Genomic DNA, 23,054 nt, shown 5'->3' with positions numbered 1-23,054 from the left:
AGGAGGATTTGGAGATTGATATGCCTGTTCCATTTTGTCCATTTCTTTGTGCGGGAGGTAGATATTTAGGGGTTGTAGATCGAGCTACCATTCTTTTCTTTCTTGGTTTCAAGAGACTGGATAGGCTGTGTCTGTTTTCCCTGGAGTGAAGGAGGCTGAGGGGTGACCTTCTGGAGGTTTATAAAATCACGAGCTGTTGTACATAACGTGAATAGTCACAGTCCTTTTCATGGTCTAGAAATAAAAGGTAGAGGTTTAAGGTGAGATGGGAAAGATTTAAAGGGGACCTGAGGGGCAATGTTTTCCCCCATGTAATGTGGTGGGTATATGGAATGAGCTGCTAGAAGTAGAGGTGGAGGTAGGGAGAATTAAAAATATTTAGCAATGTACAACAATAGGAAGGGTTTGGAGTCAGAGAATTTCAGAAGAATAAAATAAGTTTCAATAAGTGATTTTACTGTCAGAGAAAGGCATACAATATACATCCTGAAATTCATTTTCTTCCCAGACATCCACAAAAACAAAGGAGTTCCCCAAGGAATGAATGACAGTTAAAACATTAGAGCCCCAAAGCCCCCCCAACTCCCCCTCCCATGCACAATCAGCTGCAAGGCAACTTCCACCCTCCACCCACCAGCAAAGATGCATCAACACCCTTCACTGATCAATCTGTCGTGCAGCAAAGAATCAATGAGGACACAGACTTGCAGTACCCCAAAGAGTACTCGTTCACCCAGTAATTTGACATACCACAAGCTCTCTCTCTCCCTAATAAGGGAAAAAGGGGTGTCCCGTTTCACATCGAGACAGGAGGCATAACAAACAACTCACTGATTTACGATGTTACAAGTCGGTTGCTTTGCTTTTTCCGAGCTCTGCGCCCGGAGATTTGGCACCAAGAAGGTGCAGCTCCCCGAGCACACGACCCCTGGCAGCCAACCCGCTGCTCCCGATGTTCCGTGTTCTCCCGCGATGCTTCAGTTTGCGGCACCGGCCTGGAATCAGCATGTCCCCGGAGACATGAAATCCTGGAACCGTGTAAGCACGCTCGTCTTCCAGGCCGTATCCTTGGGCTATCCTCATCTGGACCATGATCCTCCCCATTCATGTACTTATCCAAACTTCTCTTAAATGTTGCAATCAAACTCGAGTCCTCCACTTCCACTGACAGCTCATTCCACACTCTCACCATCTTCTGAGTCATGATGGTTCCCTCTCAAATTTTCCTTAAATATTTTACCTTTCACCCTTAACCTATTTCCTGTACTTCCTGTCTTATCCAACCTCAACAAAAAATGCCTGCTTCCATTGACAATATCCATTCCCATTAACATTTTGTACACAGCTATCGAATTCCCTCACGTTCTCCTTCGCTGCAGGGATGAAGTCCAGGTCGATGCAACCTTTCCCTGTTCCTCAGTTCCTCAAGTCCTAGCAATACCCTTGTAAATTTTCTCCGTCCTCTTTCAATCTGCCTGATACCTTTCCAGTAGATAGGTGACCAGAACTGCACACAATACTCCAAATTTGGCCTGACCCACGTCTTAGACAACTTCAAGACAACAGCCCAGTTATCTGATTTATGAAGGTCAATGTGGCAAAAACACACGTCAGGCAGCACAGTAACGCAGAGGTTGGTGCAACGCTTTACAAAGCTAACTGTAAATTAGGGATCGATTTCCCATGTTGTGTGTAAGGAGTTTGTACATTCTCCCTGTGACCATGTGGATTTCTTCCCAGTGCTCTGGTTTCCTCCCACATTCCAAAGACTTTTGCCTAGGGTCAGTAAGTTGTGGGCATGCTATATTGGCACCAGAAGTGTAGCGATACTTTCAGGCTGCATTGCACAATCCTCGCTGATTTGACTTGACACAAATGACAGATTTCCCTGCATATGAGAAAGTCTGCAGATGCTGGAAATCCAAAGCAACACACATAAAGTGCTGGAGGAACTCAGCAGGTCAGGCAGCATCTGTGGAAGTGAATAAACAGTCAATGTTTAAATTTACTCTGGTCTTTGAACTTAGTTGGATGTCACAAAATTATGAGAGACATAGACATCATAGCCAGTCAATGACGCCATCCTCCATTCTTTGTCAGGTCTCCCTGATGTAGAGGAGGCCTCAATGGGAAAACCAGATACAATAAATGACTGTGGTGGATTCACAAGTAAAGGGCTACGTCACCTGGAACTACCTCACCTGGAAGGACTGTTTAGGTCTCAGTCATTTGATAAAACAGTTCTTAATCTAATTTCTGATTGTGTTATCTGTGATAAGACTTTAATTCCACAGCACTTAACATACTTTATTATAAATCAACTTCTATATTGAAGGGTGTCCTGAATAGAATGTGTTTTATCAAAGATAAACTGATCACGAGGACAATTATATTTACTTCTCATGTGGAATGATTGTATCTGTGTCCATGTGACAATGATTCCTTGAGTATAAATATTAGGGCTCAGAAGCCCGATGTCAGATTCTGAAAGGAATCCAATCGATTCAACATGAAGTGGTTACTCCTTGCCTTTGTATGCATCCAGCTCTCTGATGCCGTCTTCAGGTAGGATCATTTTAACCAAATCTTAACGGTTTTGGCAATTAATTTTTCTCCCCAAGGAACAATAACAGATGCTGACATTCTTAACTTATTTCCCACTTTACAGAGTTCCTTTACGTAAAGGAAAATCTGCCCGAGATGTTCTTCGGGAGAAGGGATTGTTGGAAGATTTCCTCAAAAAACATCCATATGATCCCTGCACAAAGTTCAAAGGTGCTTGTTCCATTGAAACTTTGGCATCAGAGGAGCCTATGACCAACTACATGGATGTAAGTAATCCTTGACTGCTATGATCTGAAATGTGGGGTGAAGGAACTCTTGACCTTCTTAATGAAAATGGTGTAACATTTCTATTGTTTTTAGAGCGAGTTCCTATTTGAAGAGAACAGGGAGGTGCAGAAGGAATAGTCCCTTCAGAATGCTGATGGGGGAGCAGTGGTGGGGAGATGAGTCCAGTGGTGGAATCCTGTAGAGTCTGATAGAAATGATGGGGTGTGATCCATTGAATGTGGAAGCTAGTCAGGTGGAGGGTGGGGACAAGAGGAACCCTATTCCAGTTCCTGCTGGGAAAAGAGTTGGTGTGATAAGAAGTGGAAAATTGGTAACACGGTGAATTGGTTTCTGATTAGTAAAATTCCACCTATCACCTCCCAGCTTCTTATTTCATCCCGCTCATACTCCCACCCACAGTTCTTCCCTCTTACCTGGACGTACGTATCAGCTGCTAGTTTGCACTCCAGCCTCTCTTACTTCTGTCTTCTTCCCCTTTCCTCTCCAGTCTTTATGAAGGCAATCACACTTAATCTGAGTAACCAAGGACATCTTGTTTTTGCCGACAGCTGTCATACTACGGAGCCATCAGCATCGGTAACCCCCCACAGAGCTTCACTGTCGTCTTTGATACTGGCTCATCCAACCTCTGGGTCCCATCAGTCTACTGCAGCCAGACACCATGCGGTAAGAAAATATAACATTGATATTAACTTATTTACCAGTTCTGACACTGAGGTAGGGCCCTCTGGAGTGTTAGAGAATAGAGGGACCTAGAGATACAAGTACATGTATCCCTGAATGTGGTGTCACAGGTAGACATTGTGGTGAAGAAGGGTTTTGGCATTCTGGCCTTCATCAGTCAGGGTATTGGGTATAGAAGATCAGGTGTTGCTGAGGCCACAGCTGGAATATTGTGTACAGGTTTGATCATCTCTCTACAGGAAAGATGTTGTTAAGCTGGAAAGCGTGTGAAAGGGAATTATGAGGACATTGCTGGGACTCGATGTACATTATATGTTAAATGAATGTCGCACCATTGAAACAGATGTTGAATTGTTTTGCTTCCATCAATGACACAGTCCATGGACGTGCAGCGGACAGCCTGCAAGTGTTGTCTTGCTTCTGCCCCCAGTGTAGCGTGACCTCAACTTAGTCTCCCTCATGTCTTTGGAATGTGGGTGGAAACTGGGGCTCTGGTCTGGTGAGGGGTAGAATGTTTGCAACTTGGCTCAAGGGGAAATCTCGGAGTCTGCCAGCCCTGCGATGCTTGGTGTTGCTTTTGACGAGTCTTAGGGAACTATTGACCGGGGTTTGCTTGGCACAGGGTGATATATTGAAACTTTTTGTTTCATTGATGAAATGGATGTTTCTTTGCAGTGAAGCACCACAGATTCAACCCATCCCAGTCCTCAACCTTCCGCACGAATAATAAGTATCTGTCCATCACGTATGGGACAGGAAGTATGACCGGTTTTCTGGGATATGATACTCTGAGAGTAAGTGAACTCTTCACCCTCATAACTCAAACCACAGTGATACCTCTACTACAAAACTCAGAGATCCAAACTGATACAACATTCTCAATATTATTGATGACTATTTATTTATTGTTATTTTATGGTGTTGCTTTCCTTGTCTTTATTTGCACATTTCTTGTTTGCCCATCTTTGTGTGCAGTTTGTTTTCATTAATTCTTTGTTCTACTGTGAATGCCCACAAGAAAATGAATCTCAGGGTCGTATATGGTGACATATAATAAATTGAATAAATGAAACTGATGAGTGGATGTGGAATGGCTTTGCTAGGCAAGGCTTTGACCTTTGAGTTGATTTGACAGAATTCCAATCTCAAGACAAGTTTTCACCAATTTATAGCCAAAAGCATATTTGCTAATACTCAGATTTGGATTCATGTATATCGAATTATTCTGCGAAATGGTTTGTTTGTATTCACAAACCAACGTACCCAAGGATGAACTGGGGGCATGTATTCCTGTGCCAACGTAGTATACCCACAGTAACACAGAGCTTGACAATCTGAACAAACCATGTAACAACAGTGAAAGAAGCCCTGTTCCTCCCTCCTTCCAACCACCTTCCTACCCACACACCCACAGACACACAGCCCTCTCTCCCCAGGACAGGCCATCCTTGACCTCTGTGGATTTGGAGATCTGGGACCCCTGCCATCGGTTATCACACAATCGTTGAAACTGTGCTTACAAATTGGGTCCAATCATGATTTTAATCACAAACCTATACAGCATGGATATAGGCTCCTTGGCCCATCAACAACCATTAACTCTCTGCCTGCATTGATCTACTCTTTGTAATTCCCTCCACGTTCTTCTCAACTCCTCCTTCCGAGCATCATTATCTGAGATGACTATGTTGATATCATACTTTAAATCAGCTTCTTCCCCTCCCCTGCTATCCGACTTCTGAATAGACATTGAACCCATCAAGACAACCTCACTACTTTGCTTTACTTCTTCTTTTTGCCCTTCTTATTTAATTTCACTCACATATATATATATACACATACACACACACACTATATATGTATGTATTTACTGTAATCTGTAGTTTGTCTCTCTATTATTGTACAGCAAACTCAAAGTTAACAAATTTAACGACATATCAGAATCAGAATCAGAGTTAATATCACCGACATATGTTATGAAAATTGTTCAGTTTACAGAGGTAGTACAACGAAATACATGATGAATAAATATGGAGAGAAAGAACTGTGTTACTCTAAGTATATATATATGTTTATTAATTTTAATCAGAAATAAGTAATACAAAATAAGAGAATAAAAATTTTACACACTTAAAATCCTGGGGGAACTCAGCAGGCCAGGCAGCATCTAGGGAATAGGGTACAGTTGATATTTTGGGCCAAAAACCATGCTGAACATGTATTAGTTCAGCATGAATCGTCCTTTAGTCTTTCTCAACACCCTCTAGATTCTAGCTCTTGAATAATTTACAGTGACCAATTAACCAATCAATCAGCATGTCTTTGGGGAATGAGAGAAAATCAGATCAGACAGAAAGAACCCACCTGATCACAGGGGGTGATCTACAAACTCCATGCGGAAAATACCAGAGGACGGGTTTGAACCTGGGTCACTGGCATTGTGAGGCAGCAGCTCCATGAGCTGTGCCCATGTGCGGCCTGACAGGATAAATATCTGATTAATTTCTCTTTAAATCTGTCTCACCAGCTTTCTAACCTTGTGATCAATGGACAAGAGTTTGGATTAAGTGAGACCGAACCCGGCGGTTTCTTCTCCTACTGTAATTTTGACGGTATTTTGGGCTTGGGCTATCCATCACTTGCGGCAGAAGGAGCCACTACAGTGTTCGACAATATAATGTCTCAGCATCTGGTTTCACAGCCACTCTTTTCTGTCTACTTGACAAGGTTAGCACTTTGTAACTCCTTCCTTCACTACCGGAGAATCTGTAATGTGACATGTTAATTTGGTTGGTACCAACATCACTTCTTCTTCCGACGATTCTGTTTATTTATTTTAGTTCAATGGGATTCTAGGAATTAAATCGAGAATATAAAATAGGGATGATGTTGAAAACTTAAAAATCAGATTACTGGGTCCGGTCCAACATGTCAGGTCAGGGCTGATGACGTTAATTGAACTGGAAGTTGAAGACATTTTGGTCTCCAGTCAGATAAAGATGTCCATCATTCTCAGAGTTTTATTGTTACTTCAGCTTGGACAACTCATTTAATGTCTAGAGTGACTTGAATACGTGGATAGGAAAGGCTTAGGAAGACATGGAACAGACGGGGGCAAGTGGGATTGGTGTAAATGGTGAGCATGGATGAGTTGGAGTAAATGCCCCTTTTCCATGCTGTGTGACTCTGACTCTATAAATGCATGTTTTTGTTGCAATATTAATGAAATTATTCCTTTAAAGATTTAAAGATTAGCTTTATTTTTTGCATGTATATTGAAACTTGCTGATGTGTTTCAGGGATGTGCTGGGGACAGCCTGAGAGTGCCACCTCACTTCTGGTGTCTACACATCGTGCCTACAACTTACTAACCAAAATCTGTACATCCTTTGAGCGTTTAAATCTGAGATATTCTTATTTAACGTTGTTTTCCAGGACAAATGGTGAATCTGGAAGTGAAGTCCTTTTTGGTGGAATTGACTCAAGCCGCTACACTGGCCCAATCTACTGGGTCCCTGTTACCCAGGAGGCCTATTGGCAAATTGAGATCCAGAGGTAAGTGGTATCTCCATTTGCGGTATTCTCTCACTGATCAGCCGTTGATGATTAACTTTCAGTGAGTTGAACGAGTTATATAGTTAGAATTTTTAGAGAAAACAATTGTTAGAGTCATGATGAGGCTACAGTGTGGATGGAGGAGCAACTCCTGATATTCCATCTGGGCAGCCTCCTATCTGCTGGCATGAACATTGATTTTTCTAACTTCTGATAATTTTTCCCCATTCCCCTTCTCTCTTTATCCATTACCTGTTCTGGGTCCCCTCTCACCCCTTCTCCTCTCCTTACATCTCGCAAGTCATCTCTCATCCTCCGTTGGTCCAAAGAGAAAATCCCTAGCTCACTCAACCTACCTCATGAGATATGCTCTCTAATCCAGGCAACATCCTGGTAAATCTCCTCTGCACACTTTCTAAAACTTCCTCATCCTTCCTATAATGAGGCAATGAGAACTAAACACAATAGTCCAAGTACAATCGAACTAGATATAAGGAATACTTCAGCTTGATGACGAGATTTTCCAAATTATTTTCTTGAATTTCGGACTCAATTCTGAACTGCTTCTACAACCCATACACGCAACTTCAAGAACTCCTAAACTCATATTCTCAGTTTTAGTTATTTTAATTGGCACAATTTGTCATTTTTGCACATTGATTGTTTGTCAGTCTTTGCTTATTGATAGCTTTCATAATATCTATTGTGTTTCTTTATTTGTCTGTCATTGAATCTCAGGGTAGTACAGTACAGGGTGACATATACATACTTTGATAATAAGTTTAATTTGACTCTGATTTTGGCAATAAATCCAAATCAGCATTTTTGGCTAACACTATGATGTTTCTCCCTCAGAGTGACAGTCAACGGCCAGATTGTGGCTTGCTCTCAAGGTTGCCCTGGCATCGTTGATACTGGAACTTCTCTTATCGCTGTTGGCGGAAATTACATCGGCAATATTCAGCAAAGCATTGGAGCAACTCCAAATTATTATGGCCAGGTAGGGGCTGATTGTCCAGTGGTCTGTGCTCAGATGGCAGCTGTAAATTCAGTATACAGACAGCACATTGAGTTAATGAAATGATCTGTCATGCCAGCAGCAGTGATTGTGCAAAGAATGTGCTCAGTGAGAAATGGCTAGGATTACCATCTCCATTCACAATGTAACAACCACGAATCGCTGGATGAATTCAGCAGGCCAGGCAGTTTCTATAGAAAAGAATAAACAGTCAATGTTTCATCAGGCCTGGAAAGAAAGAGAAGTTAGAGTAAGAAGGTGGGGGAGAGGGACGGAAGAGGCACAAGGTGATAGGTGAAATTGGTGGGAGAGGGGTGAAATAAAGAGATGGGAAGTTGATTGGAGAAAGAGATAAAGGGCTGGAGAAGGGGGAATCTGATAGAAGAGGACCGAAAACCATGGAAGAAGGTGAAGGGGAAGAACAGGAAAGGGAGATGATGGGCAGGTAAGGAGATCAGGTGAAAGAGGGAAACAGGAATGAGGAATGGTGAAGGAGTGGTGTGTGGGTGGGGCAATTTCCAGAAGTGTGAGAAATCAGTGTTCATGCCATCAGGTTGGAGGCTATCCAGACGGAATATAAGCTGTTGCTCCTCCGACTGATTGTGGCCTCATCGCGACAGAAGAGGAAGGAGGCCATGGATTGTGTTTTATCATCATTGTACATTCAACCTTTCTCTATTAGTTGTAAAAGCATTAAAGCATGGAAATACACATTGGGTCAGGCAGCATCTGTGGAGAGAGAAATAAAGAAAAGAGAGTCTTTAGATGCTGAAAATCCTGATGAAGGGTCTTTGCCTGAAACATCAACTGTTCATTCCTCTGCATAGACTCTGCCTGACCAGTTGAGTTCTTCCAGCATTTATAGTGAGGGAGAATTAAAATAGTGATACACGTTGATGACTTTACATCAGAAGTGGCCAGTTTTGGAAAGTCTGTCGATCAGAAATGACTGATTTCACCAATGATTTCTGAGGACTGTAACAAACCTAATTATTAGATGATGTGGTCTTACTAATGTAAGATCAGAGAAAACAAAGTCAGAGTAGGAATGGGATGGAAATTTAAAATAACAACTTTCTTGGAAGTTAGGGTCATCCCTGTGGTTTGAATTAAGGTGCTATGCAAAGTGGCTACCCTATCTGCCTCTGGTTTCTCTGGTGGAGGTGAGGCCACAGAATGAACACCCAATGCGCTAAATTTAAAAAGAAGTGTGGCGAGGATGTTTTCAATAGTGAGAGAGTCTAGGACCAGAGAACACAGCCTCAGAATAGAAGGATATCCTGTTAGAACTGTTATGAAGAGGCATTTCTTTAGCCAGAGGGTGGTGTATCAGTGGAAGTTGTTGCCAAAGTTGGCTGTGGAGTCCATGTCAGTGAATATATTTAAAGCAGTGCAGACAGTTTCTTGATTAAGGGGAAGGCAGACGAATGGGGTTGAGAGGGAATGTAAGTCAGCTATGATGAAAAGGCAGAGAAGACTGGATGGGTTGAATGGCTCAGTTCTGCTCCTATGTCTGATGGTCTAAATATTGTTGCTCTTCTTTCACAGTACACCATAAATTGCAACAATATTGGCAATATGCCTGATGTGGTCTTCACCATTAATGGATATGACTTCACTCTTCCTGCCTCAGCCTACACACTGAAGGTACGTGATTCATCAAACATATGGGGGATGAGAATTTCAAGGGATGCATTCATTAACCTTGCATGGTTTAATGACACATGTTATAATGATCATTTATTGAGTGGACACTTGACCTGGTGTTAATTGCTCTCCATTTCCTTCCAGACCAGTTACTATAACACGGTCAGCTGCTCCAGTGGATTTAGCGGCACTGGTGGAAACCTCTGGATTTTGGGAGATGTCTTCATTAGAGAATATTACTCCATCTTCGACAGAGGAAACAACCGAGTGGGATTGGCTAAGGCCATCTAACTTGCCCCTCAATATTCCCATTGAAGGTCCATCCCAGTTCAAATTTGCAGGTTGATTTAAGCCATCTCATTTGTCATCTGACCATACAGTATCAAAGATCAGGGTGTCACTTTCAGAATCCTGAAGGTGAAGCCACCGTATTGAATGCTGGGTTTTTACTTAAAGGAAAATGCAAAAAGAGGGGTAACTGAAATAAGTGCCTGGCCAGGATGGGATTTTAAAGGACCAATCTATGAATTTTGGGTCTGGACTGGATATGCAAATATTGAGATCATGTAATTATGCCTCTTCTCAGATTGCCTAGCACCTTTCCTCTCTTCTTTCCTGATTTCCATCTTCAGCTGTGGTTTCCAGTGCTTCACTCCTGAACCATTCTCATGGAGTGAAATCTGGTTCGATGTAAACGTGAGCTGAACATCACACAGCCTACTGTTCTATCCTGTGGGATATATCTATAAATAGTTCATAAAAATGTTGAATAAACTTTAATCATGAGATGCATATTACAAGAATTCCAGTTCCTTTTTCTTTGAATGAGTGTGTGTGTGTGTGTGTGTGTGTGTGTGTGTGTGTGTGTGTGTGTGTGTGTGTGTGTGTGTGTGTGTGTGTGTGTGAGAGTGTGTGTGTGTGTGTGTGTGTGTGTGTGTGTGTGTGTGTGTGTGTGTGTGTGTGTGTGTGTTAAAGTCAAGTCAATTCTATTGTCATTTAACTATGGACTTGTATACTGTGAAGAGAGACAATGTTTCTCTGAACGAGGGTGTAAAGCACTATAGTACATATTACACACAGTAACTTATGAAAGTATGAATGAAATCTACAGATGGATTACACACAAATAAACAATGCAAAGTGCATAAACTAAATGTTGTAAGTTACAGAACAGATGAACCAATGACATTTTGAATGCAATGCATGAGGGAGTTCAGAAAGCTAATGTCCTGAGGGAAGATATTGTTCCCATCCTGACCGTTTTTGTTTTAATGCATCGGTGTCTCTTGCCTGATGGTAGAAAGTCAAACAGGGTGCTGGATGATGGGTGGGATCCTTGATAGTACGAAGGGCCCTTTGTACGTAGCGCTTCTGATAAATGTATCGGATGGATGGTAGGGAGACCTCTGAATGGTGCTCCAATAAAATTCCTTTAAGATGGGGAAGTGGCGGACCATCACTGCCCTCAATCTCCTTAGGAAATCGAGATTCTGCTGTGCATTCTTCTTCAGGGACATGTTATTAAGGGACCAGGTGATGTTATCCTTGATATGAATGGCGTGATTATCTCCTCCCTAGGGGAGCCATGTATTCACAGAGGGGGATGGTCCATCTGCACTTTCCTGATAGAAACTTAGAAGGTAGGTGCAGGAGTAGGCCATTTGGCCCTTTGAGCCTGCACCGCCATTCAGTATGATCATGGCTGATCATCCAACTCAGAACCCTGTACCTGCTTTCTCTCCATACCCCCTGATCCCTTTAGCCACAAGGGTCATATCTAACTTCCTCTTAAATATAGCCAATGAACCGGTCTCAACTGTTTCCTGTGGCAGAGAATTCCACATATTCACCACTGTCTGTGTGAAGAAGTTTTTCCTCATCTCGGTCCTAAAAGGCTTCCCCTTTATCCTTAAACTGTGACCCCTCGTTCTGGACTTCCTCAACATCGGAAACAATCTTCCTGCATCTAGCCTGTCCAATCCCTTTAGAATTTTATACGTTTCAATAAGATCCCCCCTGAGTCTTCTAAATTCCAGTGAGTATAAGCCTAGTCGATCCAGTCTTTCTTCATATGAAAGTCCTGCCATCCCAGGAATCAATCTGGTGAACCTTCTCTGTACTCCCTCTATGGCAAGAATATCTTTCCTCAGATTAGGGGACCAAAAGTGCACACAATATTCTAGGTGCGGTCTCACCAAGGCCTTGTACAACTGCAGTAGAACCTCCCTGCTCCTGTACTCAAATCCTTTTGCTATGAATGCCAACTTGCCATTTGCCTTTTTCACCGCCTGCTGTACCTGCATGCCCACCTTCAATGACTGGTGTACAATGACACCCAGGTCTCGCTGCACCTCCCCTTTTCCTAATCGGCCACCATTCAGATAATAATCTGTTTTCCTGTTCTTGTAACCAAAGTGGATAACCTCACATTTATCCACATTAAATTGCATCTGCCATGAATTTGCCCACTCACCTAACCTATCCAAGTCACACTGCATCCTCTTAGCATCCTCCTCACAGCTAACACCGCAGTCCAGCTTCATGTCATCCACAAACTTGGAGATGTTACATTTAATTCCCTCGTCTAAATCATTAATATATATTGTAAACAACTGGGGTCCCAGCACTGAGCCTTGCGGTACCCCACTAGTTACTGCCTGCCATTCTGAAAAGGTCCCGTTTACTCCCACTCTTTGCTTCCTGTCTGCCAACCAATTCTCTATCCGCATCAATACCTTACCCCCAATACCGTGTGCTTTAAGTTTGCACACTAATCTCCTGTGTGGGACCTTGTCAAAAGCCTTTTGAAAATCTAAGTATACCACATCCACTGGCTCCCCCCTATCCACTCTACTAGTTACATCTTCAAAAAATTCTATAAGATTCGTCAGACATGATTTTCCTTTCACAAATCCATGCTGACTTTGTCCGATGATTTCACCTCTTTCCAAATGTGCTGTCATCACATCTTTGATAAGCGACTCTAGCATTTTCCCCACCACCGATGTCAGACTAACCGGTCTATAATTCCCCGGTTTCTCTCTCCCTCCTTTTTGAAAAAGTGGGGTTACATTAGCCACCCTCCAATCCTCAGGAACTAATCCAGAATCTAAGGAGATTTGAAAAATTATCACTAATGCATCCATTATTTCTTGGGCTACTTCCTTAAGCACTCTGGGATGCAGACCATCTGGCCCTAGGGATTTATCTGCCTTTAATCCTTTCAATTTACCTAACACCACTTCCCTACTAACATGTATTTCCCTCAGTTCCTCCATCTCACTAGACCCTCGGTCCCTTACTATTTCCGGAAGATTATTTATGTCCTCCTTAGTGAAGACAGAACCAAAGTACTTATTCAATTGGTCTGCCATGTCTTTGTTCCCTATGATCAATTCACCTGTTTCTGACTGTAAAGGACCTACATTTGTCTTGACCAATCTTTTTCTTTTCACATATCTATAAAAGCTTTTACAGTCAGTTTTTATGTTCCCTGCCAGCTTTCTCTCATAATCTTTTTCCCCTTTCCTAATTAAACCCTTTGTCCTCCTTTGCTGGTCTCTGAATTTCTCCCAGTCCTCAGGTGTGCCGCTTTTTTTTGCTAATTTATATGTTTCTTCTTTGGATTTGATACTATCGCTAATTTCCCTTGTCAGCCACGGGTATACTACCTTCCCTGGTTTATTCTTTTGCCAAACTGGGATGATCAAATGTTGTAGTTCATCCATGCAACCTTTAAATGCTTGCCATTGCATATCCACCGTCAACCCTTTAAGTATCATTTGCCAGTCTATCTTAGCTAATTCACGTCTCATACCTTCAAAGTTACCCTTCTTTAAGTTCAGAACCTTTGTTTCTGAATTAACTATGTCACTCTCCATCTTAATGAAGAATTCCACCATATTATGGTCACTCTTACCCAAGGGGCCTCGCACGACAAGATTGCTAACTAACCCTTCCTCATTGCACAATACCCAATCTAGAATGACCTGCTCTCTAGTTGGTTCCTCGACATGTTGGTTCAGAAAACCATCCCGCATACCTTCCAAGAAATCCTCTTCCTCATTGCTCAATACCCAATTTAGAATGACCTGCTCTCTGGTTGGTTCCTCGACATGTTGGTTCAGAAAACCATCCCGCATACATTCCAAGAAATCCTCTTCCTCAGCACCCTTACCAATTTGGTTCACCCAATCTATATGTAGATTGAAGTCACCCGTTATAACTGCTGTTCCTTTATTGCACGCATTTCTAATTTCATGTTTAATGCCATCCCCAACCTCACTACTACTGTTAGGTGGCCTGTACAATACTCCCACCAGCGTTTTCTGCCCCTTAATGTTATGCAGCTCTACCCATATCGATTACCCATCCTCCAGGCTAATGTCTTTCCTTTCCATTGCGTTAATCTCCTCCCTAACCAGCAATGATACCCCACCTCCTTTTCTTTCTTGTCCATCCCTCCTGAATGTTGAATATCCCTGGATGTTGAGCTCCCATCCTTGGTCACCCTGGAGCCATGTCTCTGTGATCCCAACTATATCATATTCAGTAATAACTATCTGCACATTCGATACATCCAGCTTGTTACAAATGCTCCTCGCATTGACACACAAAGCCTTCAGGCTTGTTTTTACAACACTCTTAGCCCTTATACAATTGTGTTGAAAAGTGGCTCTTTTTGCTTTTTGCCCTGGATTTGCCTGCCTGCCACTTTTACTTTTCACCTTACTAGTTTTTGCTTCTACCCTCATTTTACACCCCTCTGTCTCTCTGCACTTGTTCCCATCCCCTGCCACATTAGTTTAAATCCTCCTGAACAGCAGTTGTCCTGATGTCCACAATGATTTCCTTGTTCTTCTCCATGTTTTGACTTAGCTTGTTCTTCTCACATCAATCCACCTGCCACTCCATTTCCTCTTCGTCATCTGACTCACAATTGTTTGTATGTGTGTGTGTGTGTGTGTGAGAGAGTGTGTGCGTGTGTGTGTGTGTGTGTGTGTGTGTGTGTGTGTGTGTGTGTGTGCGTGCGTGCGCGTGTGAATAAAAGCCTCTGGAACTACAAACTCTGTTTAGCGGAGCGAACAGAGCAAGTATAAAAACACTTACCTGTGCATTCACAGGCCCCTCCCACTGCAACACACCTCCTACTCAATCCTGTCTGTGAGGCTTCAAAGTACCACATCCAAGTCCCACCGAATGTTCTCTGGTTATACAGTCCCCGGAGATTGAAACTCTGCAGTAATTGGACCAATACACAGTGCAAGGTGAAGCCACCAAATCAGAACTAATCATCTCCTGTCACCACTCTTCATGAAGCCCACCTCTGCGTTTACAAAACTTCCATGCTCCCACTGTAGTTTTCCATTTTCAAGCTTTTATTCTCATTGTGGAAATGATAAACTCAGTAAAGAAGTCACCATCGCCTCCAGGTGACTGATGTCCAAGCCGCTCTTTAACATCTGAGGGGCCCATTGATTATGGGGTCCTGATATCATGGTGAGTGCTGGAAAAGACCCCACTCAGGTGGGGAGAAATGGCAGATGCCCATGTAGAGACAAAAGCAAGAGGTTATAGGTAGAGCAAACACGAGGAAATCTGCAGATGCTGGAAATTCAAACAACACACACAAAATGCTGGTGGAACACAGCAGGCCAGGCAGCATCTATAAGGAGAAGCACTGTCGACGTTTCGGGCCGAGACCCTTCGTCAGGACTAACTGAACGGAGAGATACTAAGAGATTTGAAAGTAGTGGGGGGAGGGGGAAATGTGAAATGATAGGAGAAGACCGGAGGGGATGGGATGAAGCTAAGAACTGGAAAGGTGATTGGCGAAAGTGATACAGAGCTGGAGGAGGGAAAGGATCATGGGACGGGAGGCCTCGGGAGAAAGAAAGGGGGGAGAAGCACCAGAGGGAGATGGAGAACAGGCAAACAGCTAAATATGTCAGGGATGGGGTAAAAAGGGGAGGAGGGACATTAACAGAAGTTAGAGAAGTAAATGTTCATGCCATCAGGTTGGAGGCTACCCAGCCGGTATATAACGTGTTGTTCTTCCAACCTGAGTTTGGATTCATTTTGACAATAGAGGAGGCCATGGATAGACATATCAGAATGGGAATGGGACGTGATCTCCCTCCTGGCACTTATCCTTGTAAGCGGAACAAGTGCTACACCTGCCCTTACACTTCCTCCCTCACCACCATTCAGGGCCCCAGACTGTCGTTCCAGGTGAGGCAGCCAGAGTAATCAAAGACCTATCCACCTCGGACAATGTCTCTTCCCTCCTCTCTCATAGGCCAGAATCTACAAAACCCTGAAATCCTGTACCACCAGGCTGAAGGACAGCTTTTCCCTGCTGTTTGAAGACTATTGAATGGTTCCCTAGCAAAATAAGATGGATTCTTGGGCTCACAATCTACCTCGTTATGATCTTACCCCTTATTGTCCACCTGCATTGCTCTTTCTCTCTAACTGTCACACTTTATTCTGTATTCTTTTGTTGTCCTAACTTCATTTTTTATTTTATTGAGATATAATGAGGAACAGCCTCTTTTGGCACTTCATGCTGTCCAGCAATCCTCTAATTGTATTCTGAGTCTACCCACAATACAACCCCACATATCGGCTACTTTTAGGAGGCCTAAATGAATCCCATAATTTTTTTTTACCTTGGCGTTTTCTTAACTCCACCCACAAAGATTCAACATTCTCAGACCCTATGTCACCTCCTTCTAAAGATGTAATTCCATCTCTTACCAATATAGCCAGACCACCACCAATACCCTCCTGCCTGTCCTTATGATACAAAGTATATCCTTTGATGTTAAGCTCCCAACTATGTCCTTCCTTCAGCCACGACTCAGTGATGCCCACAGTGTCACACCAACCAATCTCTAATTGTGCCACGAGTTCACCCACCTTATTCCAAACGCTAAGTGGATTGCCACATACAGCAGCCATCGTCGGAGTGGACTGAAGCAGAGAGCGACGGCTTTGGCTCAACAGGCAGAAGCGAGGTTTGAACGGGGCACGACTGCGCAAGTACGTGAATGTCGGCCTCTCAGATCAGCGGGGGAATTTTAAAAAGTGAGCAGAGGCTGAGGACGAGCTTCTCTCCAGGTGAGGTAAGACCGGGTAAGCTCCTTCAATTAATCTAATTAGCTTAGGGGTAGGTAATGGAGGCAGCAGTTAGGGCAGTTGAGTGCTCCGTTTGCAGTATGTGGGAGCACAATTGTCCCTGATGATTACACCTGCAAAAGGTGCATCCTGCTGCAGCTCCTGACAAACCGTGTTAGGGAACTGGAGCTGGAGCTGGATGAACTTTGGATCATTCGGGAGGCAGAGGCAGAAATAAACAGGAGTTACAGGGAGATAGTCACTCCTTAAGAGTCAGGAGACAGGTAGTTGGGTGACTGTCAGGAGAGGGAAGGGGAATAGACAGGAAGAGCAGAGCACCCCTGTGGCTGTTCCCATCAACAATAAGTATATTGTTTTGGATACTGTTGGTGGGGATGACGTACCAGGGACAAGTTGTAGTGGTTGTGTCTCTGGCACCGAGACTGGACCCTCAGCTCAGAAGAAAAGGAGGGAAAGCCCCCCACCCTCCTCACAGCCCCCCACCCTGCACTTGTGACTACACCCCTCCTACACCTGAAACCACCACGGTGGGCTTCACAGCTGAACAGGTGAGAAGACAGCTGAAATAACTGGACAAGCTGGTGAGCACTGTGAGTGTCATGTTTTTTGACTTCTCCAGTGTGTTCAACACCATCCGCCCTGCTCTGCTGGGTGAGAAGCTGACAGTGATGCAGGTGGATGCTTCCCTGGTGTCATGGATTATTGATTACCTGACTGGCAGACCACAGTACGTGCGCTTGCAACACTGTGTGTCAGACAGAGTGGTCAGCAGCATTGGGGCTCCACAGGGGACTGTCATGTCTCCCTTTCTCTTCACCATCTACACCTCAGACTTCAACTACTGCACAGAGTCTTGCCATCTTCAGAAGTTTTCTGATGACTCTGCCATAGTTGGATGCATCAGCAAGGGAGATGAGGCTGAGTACAGGGCTACGGTGGGAAACTGTGTCACATGGTGCGAGCAGAATCATCTGCAGCTTAATGTGAAAAAGACTAAGGAGCTGGTGGTGGACCTGAGGAGGGCGAAGGCACCGGTGACCCCTGTTTCCATCCAAGGGGTCAGTGTGGACACGGTGGAGGATTACAAATACCTAGGGATACGAATTGACAATAAACTGGACTGGTCAAAGAACACAGAGGTTGTCTACAAGAAGGGTCAGAGCCGTCTCTATTTCTTGAAGAGAATGTGGTCCTTTAACATCAGCTGGACAATGCTGAGGATGTTCTACGAGTCTGTGGTGGCCAGTGCTATCATGTTTGCTGTTGTGTGCTGGGGTAGCAGGCTGAGGGTAGCAGACACCAACAGAATCAACAAACTCATTCGTAAGGCCAGTGATGTTGTGGGTGTGGAACTGGACTCGCTGACGGTGGTGTCTGAAAAGAGGATGCTGTCCAAGTTGCATGCCATTTTGGACAATGACTCCCATCCACTCCATAATGTACTGGTTAGGCACAGGAGTACATTCAGCCAGAGACTCATCCCACCGAGATGTAACACTGAGCGACATGGGGAGTCATTCCTACCTGTGGCCATCAAACCTTACAACTCCTCCCTTGCAGTGTCAAACACCCTGAGCCAATAGGCTGGTCCTGGACTTATTTCCACTGGCATGATTAACTTTTTATTATTTAATTATTTATGGTTTTATATTGCTATATTTCTACACTATTCTTGGTTGGTGCGGCTGTAAAGAAACACAATTTCCCTCAGGATCAATAAGGTATGTCTATCTGTCTGAAAAGAAGAGAGCAGTAGTGATAGGGGATTTGATAGTTAAGGGGGCAGATAGGAGGTTTTGTGGAAGAGATCGAGAATCCCGGATGGTCTGTAGCCTCCCTGGTGCCAGGGTCCGCGATATCTCGGATCGAATTCTCACTATTCTCAAGAAGGAGGGAGAGCAGACGGATGTCATGGTCCATGTAGGGACCAATGACGTGGGTAGGAAGAGTGAGGAGGTCCTGAAAGGTGAGTTTAGGGAGCTAGGTGCCAAGTTAAAGGACAGGACCTCCAGGATAGCAATCTCAGGATTGCTACCAGTGCTACGTGCAGGTGGGTTTAGAAACAGTAAGATAGCGCAGACCAACACGTGGCTGAGGACATGGTGCAGGAGGGAGGGCTTCAGATTTATAGATAATTGGGCAGTTTTCCAGGGAAGGTGGGACCTGTTCCAGTGGGATGGATTACATCCGAACTGGAGGGTGAAAAATATTCTTGCAGGTAGGTTTGCTAGAGAGGCTCCAGTGGATTTAAACTAGATACAAGGGGGGAGGGGAACCAGAGTGTAGGAACAGATGTATGGGAGAAGGGAGAAAAAGAAGATAGTAAAGTTGTTTGCACCGTTAGACATAAACAGAGAGGAAGAGGTGGAGAATTTCTTAAATGCATTTATTATAATCCTATGAGCATTGTAAGAAAGGTGGATGAGCTTAGAGCATGGATTGATACCTGGAAATATGATGTTGTAGCTATTAGTGAAACATGGTTGCAGGGGGTGTGAGATTGGCAACTAAATATTCCTGGATTTCGTTACTTCAAGTATGATAGAATCGGAGGGACAAGAGGGGGAGGTGTTGCCTTGCTTGTCAGAGAAAATATTACAGTGGTGCTCTGGCAGGATAGATTAGAGGGCTCGTCTAGGGAGACTATTTGGGTGGAATTGAGGAATGGGAATGGTGTAGTATCACTTATAGGGGTGTATTATAGACCACCTAATGGGGAGCGAGAATTGGAGGAGCAAATTGGCAAGGAGATAGCAGATATTTGTAGTAAGCACAGGGTTGTGATTGTGGGAGATTTTAATTTTCCACACATAGACTGGGAAGCCCATACAGTAAAAGGGATGGATGGTTTGGAGTTTGTAAAATGTGTGCAGGATAGTTTTTTTCAGCAATACATAGAGGTACCAACTAGAGGAGGGGCAGTGTTGGATCTCCTGTTAGGGAATGAGATAGGTCAGGTGACGGAGGTGTGTGTTGGGGAGCACTTTGGGTCCAGTGAGCACAATGTCATTAGTTTCAATATAATTATGGAGAAGGATAGTACTGGACCCATGGTTGAGATTTTTGATTGGAGAAAGGCTAACTTTGAGGAGATGCGAAAAGACTTAGAAGGAGTGGATTGGGACAAAGAGAGATATCTACAATAAATATAGGCAGCATGGAGTAAATGAGGTGCTCAAGGAATATAAAGAATGTAAGAAGAATCTTAAGAAAGAAATTAGAAAAGCTAAAAGAAGATAAGAGGTTGCTTTGGAAAGTAAGATGAAAATAAATCCAAAGGGTTTCTACAGTTATATTAATAGCAAAAGGATAGTGAGGGATATAATTGGTCCCTTAGAGAATCAGAGTGGACAGCTATGTGTGGAGCTGAAAGAGATGGGGGAGATTTTGAATAATTTCTTTTCTTTGGTATTCACTAAGGAGAAGGATATTGAATTGTGTAAGGTAAGGGAAACAAGTAGGGAAGTTATGGAAACTATGATGATTAAAGAGGAGGAAGTACTGGAGCTTTTAAGGAATGTAAAAGTGGATAAATCTCCAGATCCTGACAGGATATTCCCTAGGATCTTGAGGGAAGTTAGTGTAGAAATAGCAGGGGCTCTGACAGAAAGATTTCAAATGTCATTAGAAACGGGAATGGTGCTGGAGGATTGGCATATTGCTCATGTTGTTCCATTGTTTAAAAAGGGTTCTAAGAGTAAACCTAGCAATTATCGGCCTGTCCGTTTGACGTCAGTGGTGGGTAAATTAATGGAAAGTATTCTTAGAGATGGTATATATAATTATCTGGATAGACAGGGTCTGATTAGGAACAGTCAACATGGATTTGTGCGTGGAAGGTCATGTTTGACAAATCTTCTTGAATTTTTTGAAGAGGTTACGAGGAAAGTTGACGAGGGTAAAGCAGTGGACGTTGTCTATATGGACTTCAGTAAGGTCTTTGACAAGGTTCCGCATGCAAGGTTAGTTACGAAGGTTCAATCGCTAGGTATTGATATTGAAGTAGTAAAATGGATTCAACAGTGGCTGGATGGGAGATGCCAGAGAGTAGTGGTGGATAACTGTTTGTCAGGTTGGAGGCCGGTGACTAGTGGTGTGCCTCAGGGATCTGTACGGGGTCCAATGTTGTTTGTCATATACATTAATGATCTGGATGATGGAGTGGTAAATTGGTTTAGTAAGTATGCAGATGATACTAAGATAGGTGGCATTGTGGATAATGAAGTAGGTTTTGAAAGCTTGCAGAGAGATTTATGCCAGTTAGAAGAGTGGGCTGAACGATGGCAGATGGAGTTTAATGCTGATAAGTGTGAGCTGCTACATTTTGGTAGGAATAATCCAAATAGGACATACATGGTAAATGATAGGGCATTGAAGAATGCAGTAGAACAGAGTGATCTAGGAATAATGATGCATAGTTTCCTGAAGGTGGAATCTGATGTGGATAGGGTGGTGAAGAAAGCTTTTGGTATGCCGGCCTTTATAAATCAGAGCATTGAGTGTAGGAGTTGGGATGTAATGTTAAAATTCTACAAGGCATTGGTGAAGACGAATTTGGAGTATTATGTACTGTTCTGGTCACCGAATTATAGGAAAGATGTCAACAAAATAGAGAGAGTACAGAGAAGATTTACTAGAAAGTTACCTGGGTTTCAGCACCTAAGTTACAGAGAAAGGTTGAACAAGTTAGGTCTTTATTCTTTGGAGCGCAGAAGTTTGAGGGGGGACTTGATAGGGGTATTTAAAATTATGTGTGGGATAGATAGAATTGACATGGATAGGCTTTTTCCATTGAGAGTAGGAGAGATTCAAACAAGAGGACATGAGTTGAGAGTTAGGGGACAAAAGTTTAGGGGTAACACGAGGGGGAACTTCTTTACTCAGAGACTGGTAGCTGTGTGGAACGAGCTTCCAGTAGAAGTGGTAGGGGCAGGTTTGGTATTGTCATTTGAAGTAAAATTGGATAGGTATATGGACAGGAAAAGAATGGAGGATTATGGGCTGAGCGCAGGTTGGTGGGACTAGGTGAGAGTAAGTGTTCGGCACGGATTAGAAGAGCCAAGGTGGCCTGTTCCCGTGCTGTAATTGTTATATGGTTATAAAAACAATATCTTCAGTCCTGTACCCTTCGCCCTTATGAATTTTGACTCTGTGGTCCGATGGAATTCTTTGCTCTGTCTGCATTTGTACCCAGTCATTGCCCTGCCCTTCCTTACATTCATGTTACATTCGTCATCCAGTTGTAAACCTGCTGGTTCATCCTCAGCTCCATCATCCTGGTTCCCATCACATGTACTGACATTGTCATCTTCTGAAGTTCATTATAACTGGTAAATCGGTTTATTGTTGTGGTACTCCAGTGTATGTGACAGTAGTAAACCAAACTACCAATTATAATATACTTCAGAAGATGTTTTAAGATCCCAGTATACTTATTATCACAGTATGTATACATATACGATGTAGAGGTATGTCTCCTTACAGGTAGCCATAAAACAAAGAAACCCAAAAGAATCCATTAAAAAAGCAGACTGTCGAACACCCAATGTGCAGAGAGAAGAAAAACAGATCATGCAAACAATCAAAGCAAGCGAACAGTGATCAGAACCGATGTCCACAAAAGAACGCCTGTCAACCGACATGAAGCCGTGGACTCTCAGTTCGGTGCCGAGCTGAGTAAGTATCAGGGAGAAGCGAGCTGAACCAGACCATCTCTCGCCTTGGGCTCCCACACCCTGACCTTCAAAATCTGTCGACTGAAGAGTGTGAAAAGTTATCAAAAAGATAAATCTCCTGGAGGGCTGCATAAATGCAAATTCTTTCTTATGTTGTTGCAAAAGGTACAGAAAGCATGATCAGGTTTAATATCACCGGCATATGTTGTGACATTTGTTAAATTTGTGTTAGCTGTACAGTGCAATTCATGATAAATATTGAAAAAACTGAATTACAGTAAGTGTATATTTATATATTAAATGGTTAAGTTAAAGTAACTCCTGCAAAAATGGAAATAAATAAAACAAAAGTAGTGAGGTGGTGTTCATGAGTTCAATGTCCATTTAGAAATTGGATGGCAAGCTGTTTCTGAATTGTTGAGTGTGTGCCTTCAGGCTTCTGTACCTCCTCCTGAGGGTAACAATGAGAAGAGGGCATGTCC

The 23,054-nt window shown here is 43.2% G+C and overlaps 1 protein-coding gene across 1 annotated transcript; it reads left to right on the top strand.

Annotated features, from left to right (window-relative positions):
• The first annotated feature begins 2,436 nt into the window (after positions 1-2,436).
• LOC140717325 (pepsin A-like) lies at positions 2,437-10,549 on the top strand. Its single transcript, XM_073030799.1, has 9 exons — positions 2,437-2,565; positions 2,669-2,831; positions 3,402-3,519; positions 4,213-4,331; positions 6,065-6,264; positions 6,973-7,092; positions 7,948-8,092; positions 9,659-9,757; positions 9,902-10,549. Exons 1-9 carry the CDS (start codon positions 2,510-2,512, stop codon positions 10,046-10,048), a joined length of 1,167 nt encoding a protein of 388 aa, XP_072886900.1. The 5' UTR covers positions 2,437-2,509; the 3' UTR covers positions 10,049-10,549.
• Positions 10,550-23,054: the final 12,505 nt, after the last annotated feature.

The sequence above is a fragment of the Hemitrygon akajei genome, chromosome 27 (genome assembly GCF_048418815.1).
Source record: "Hemitrygon akajei chromosome 27, sHemAka1.3, whole genome shotgun sequence".
Classification (NCBI taxonomy): domain Eukaryota; kingdom Metazoa; phylum Chordata; class Chondrichthyes; order Myliobatiformes; family Dasyatidae; genus Hemitrygon; species Hemitrygon akajei.
This window is presented reverse-complemented; position numbering and strand designations above follow the sequence as displayed.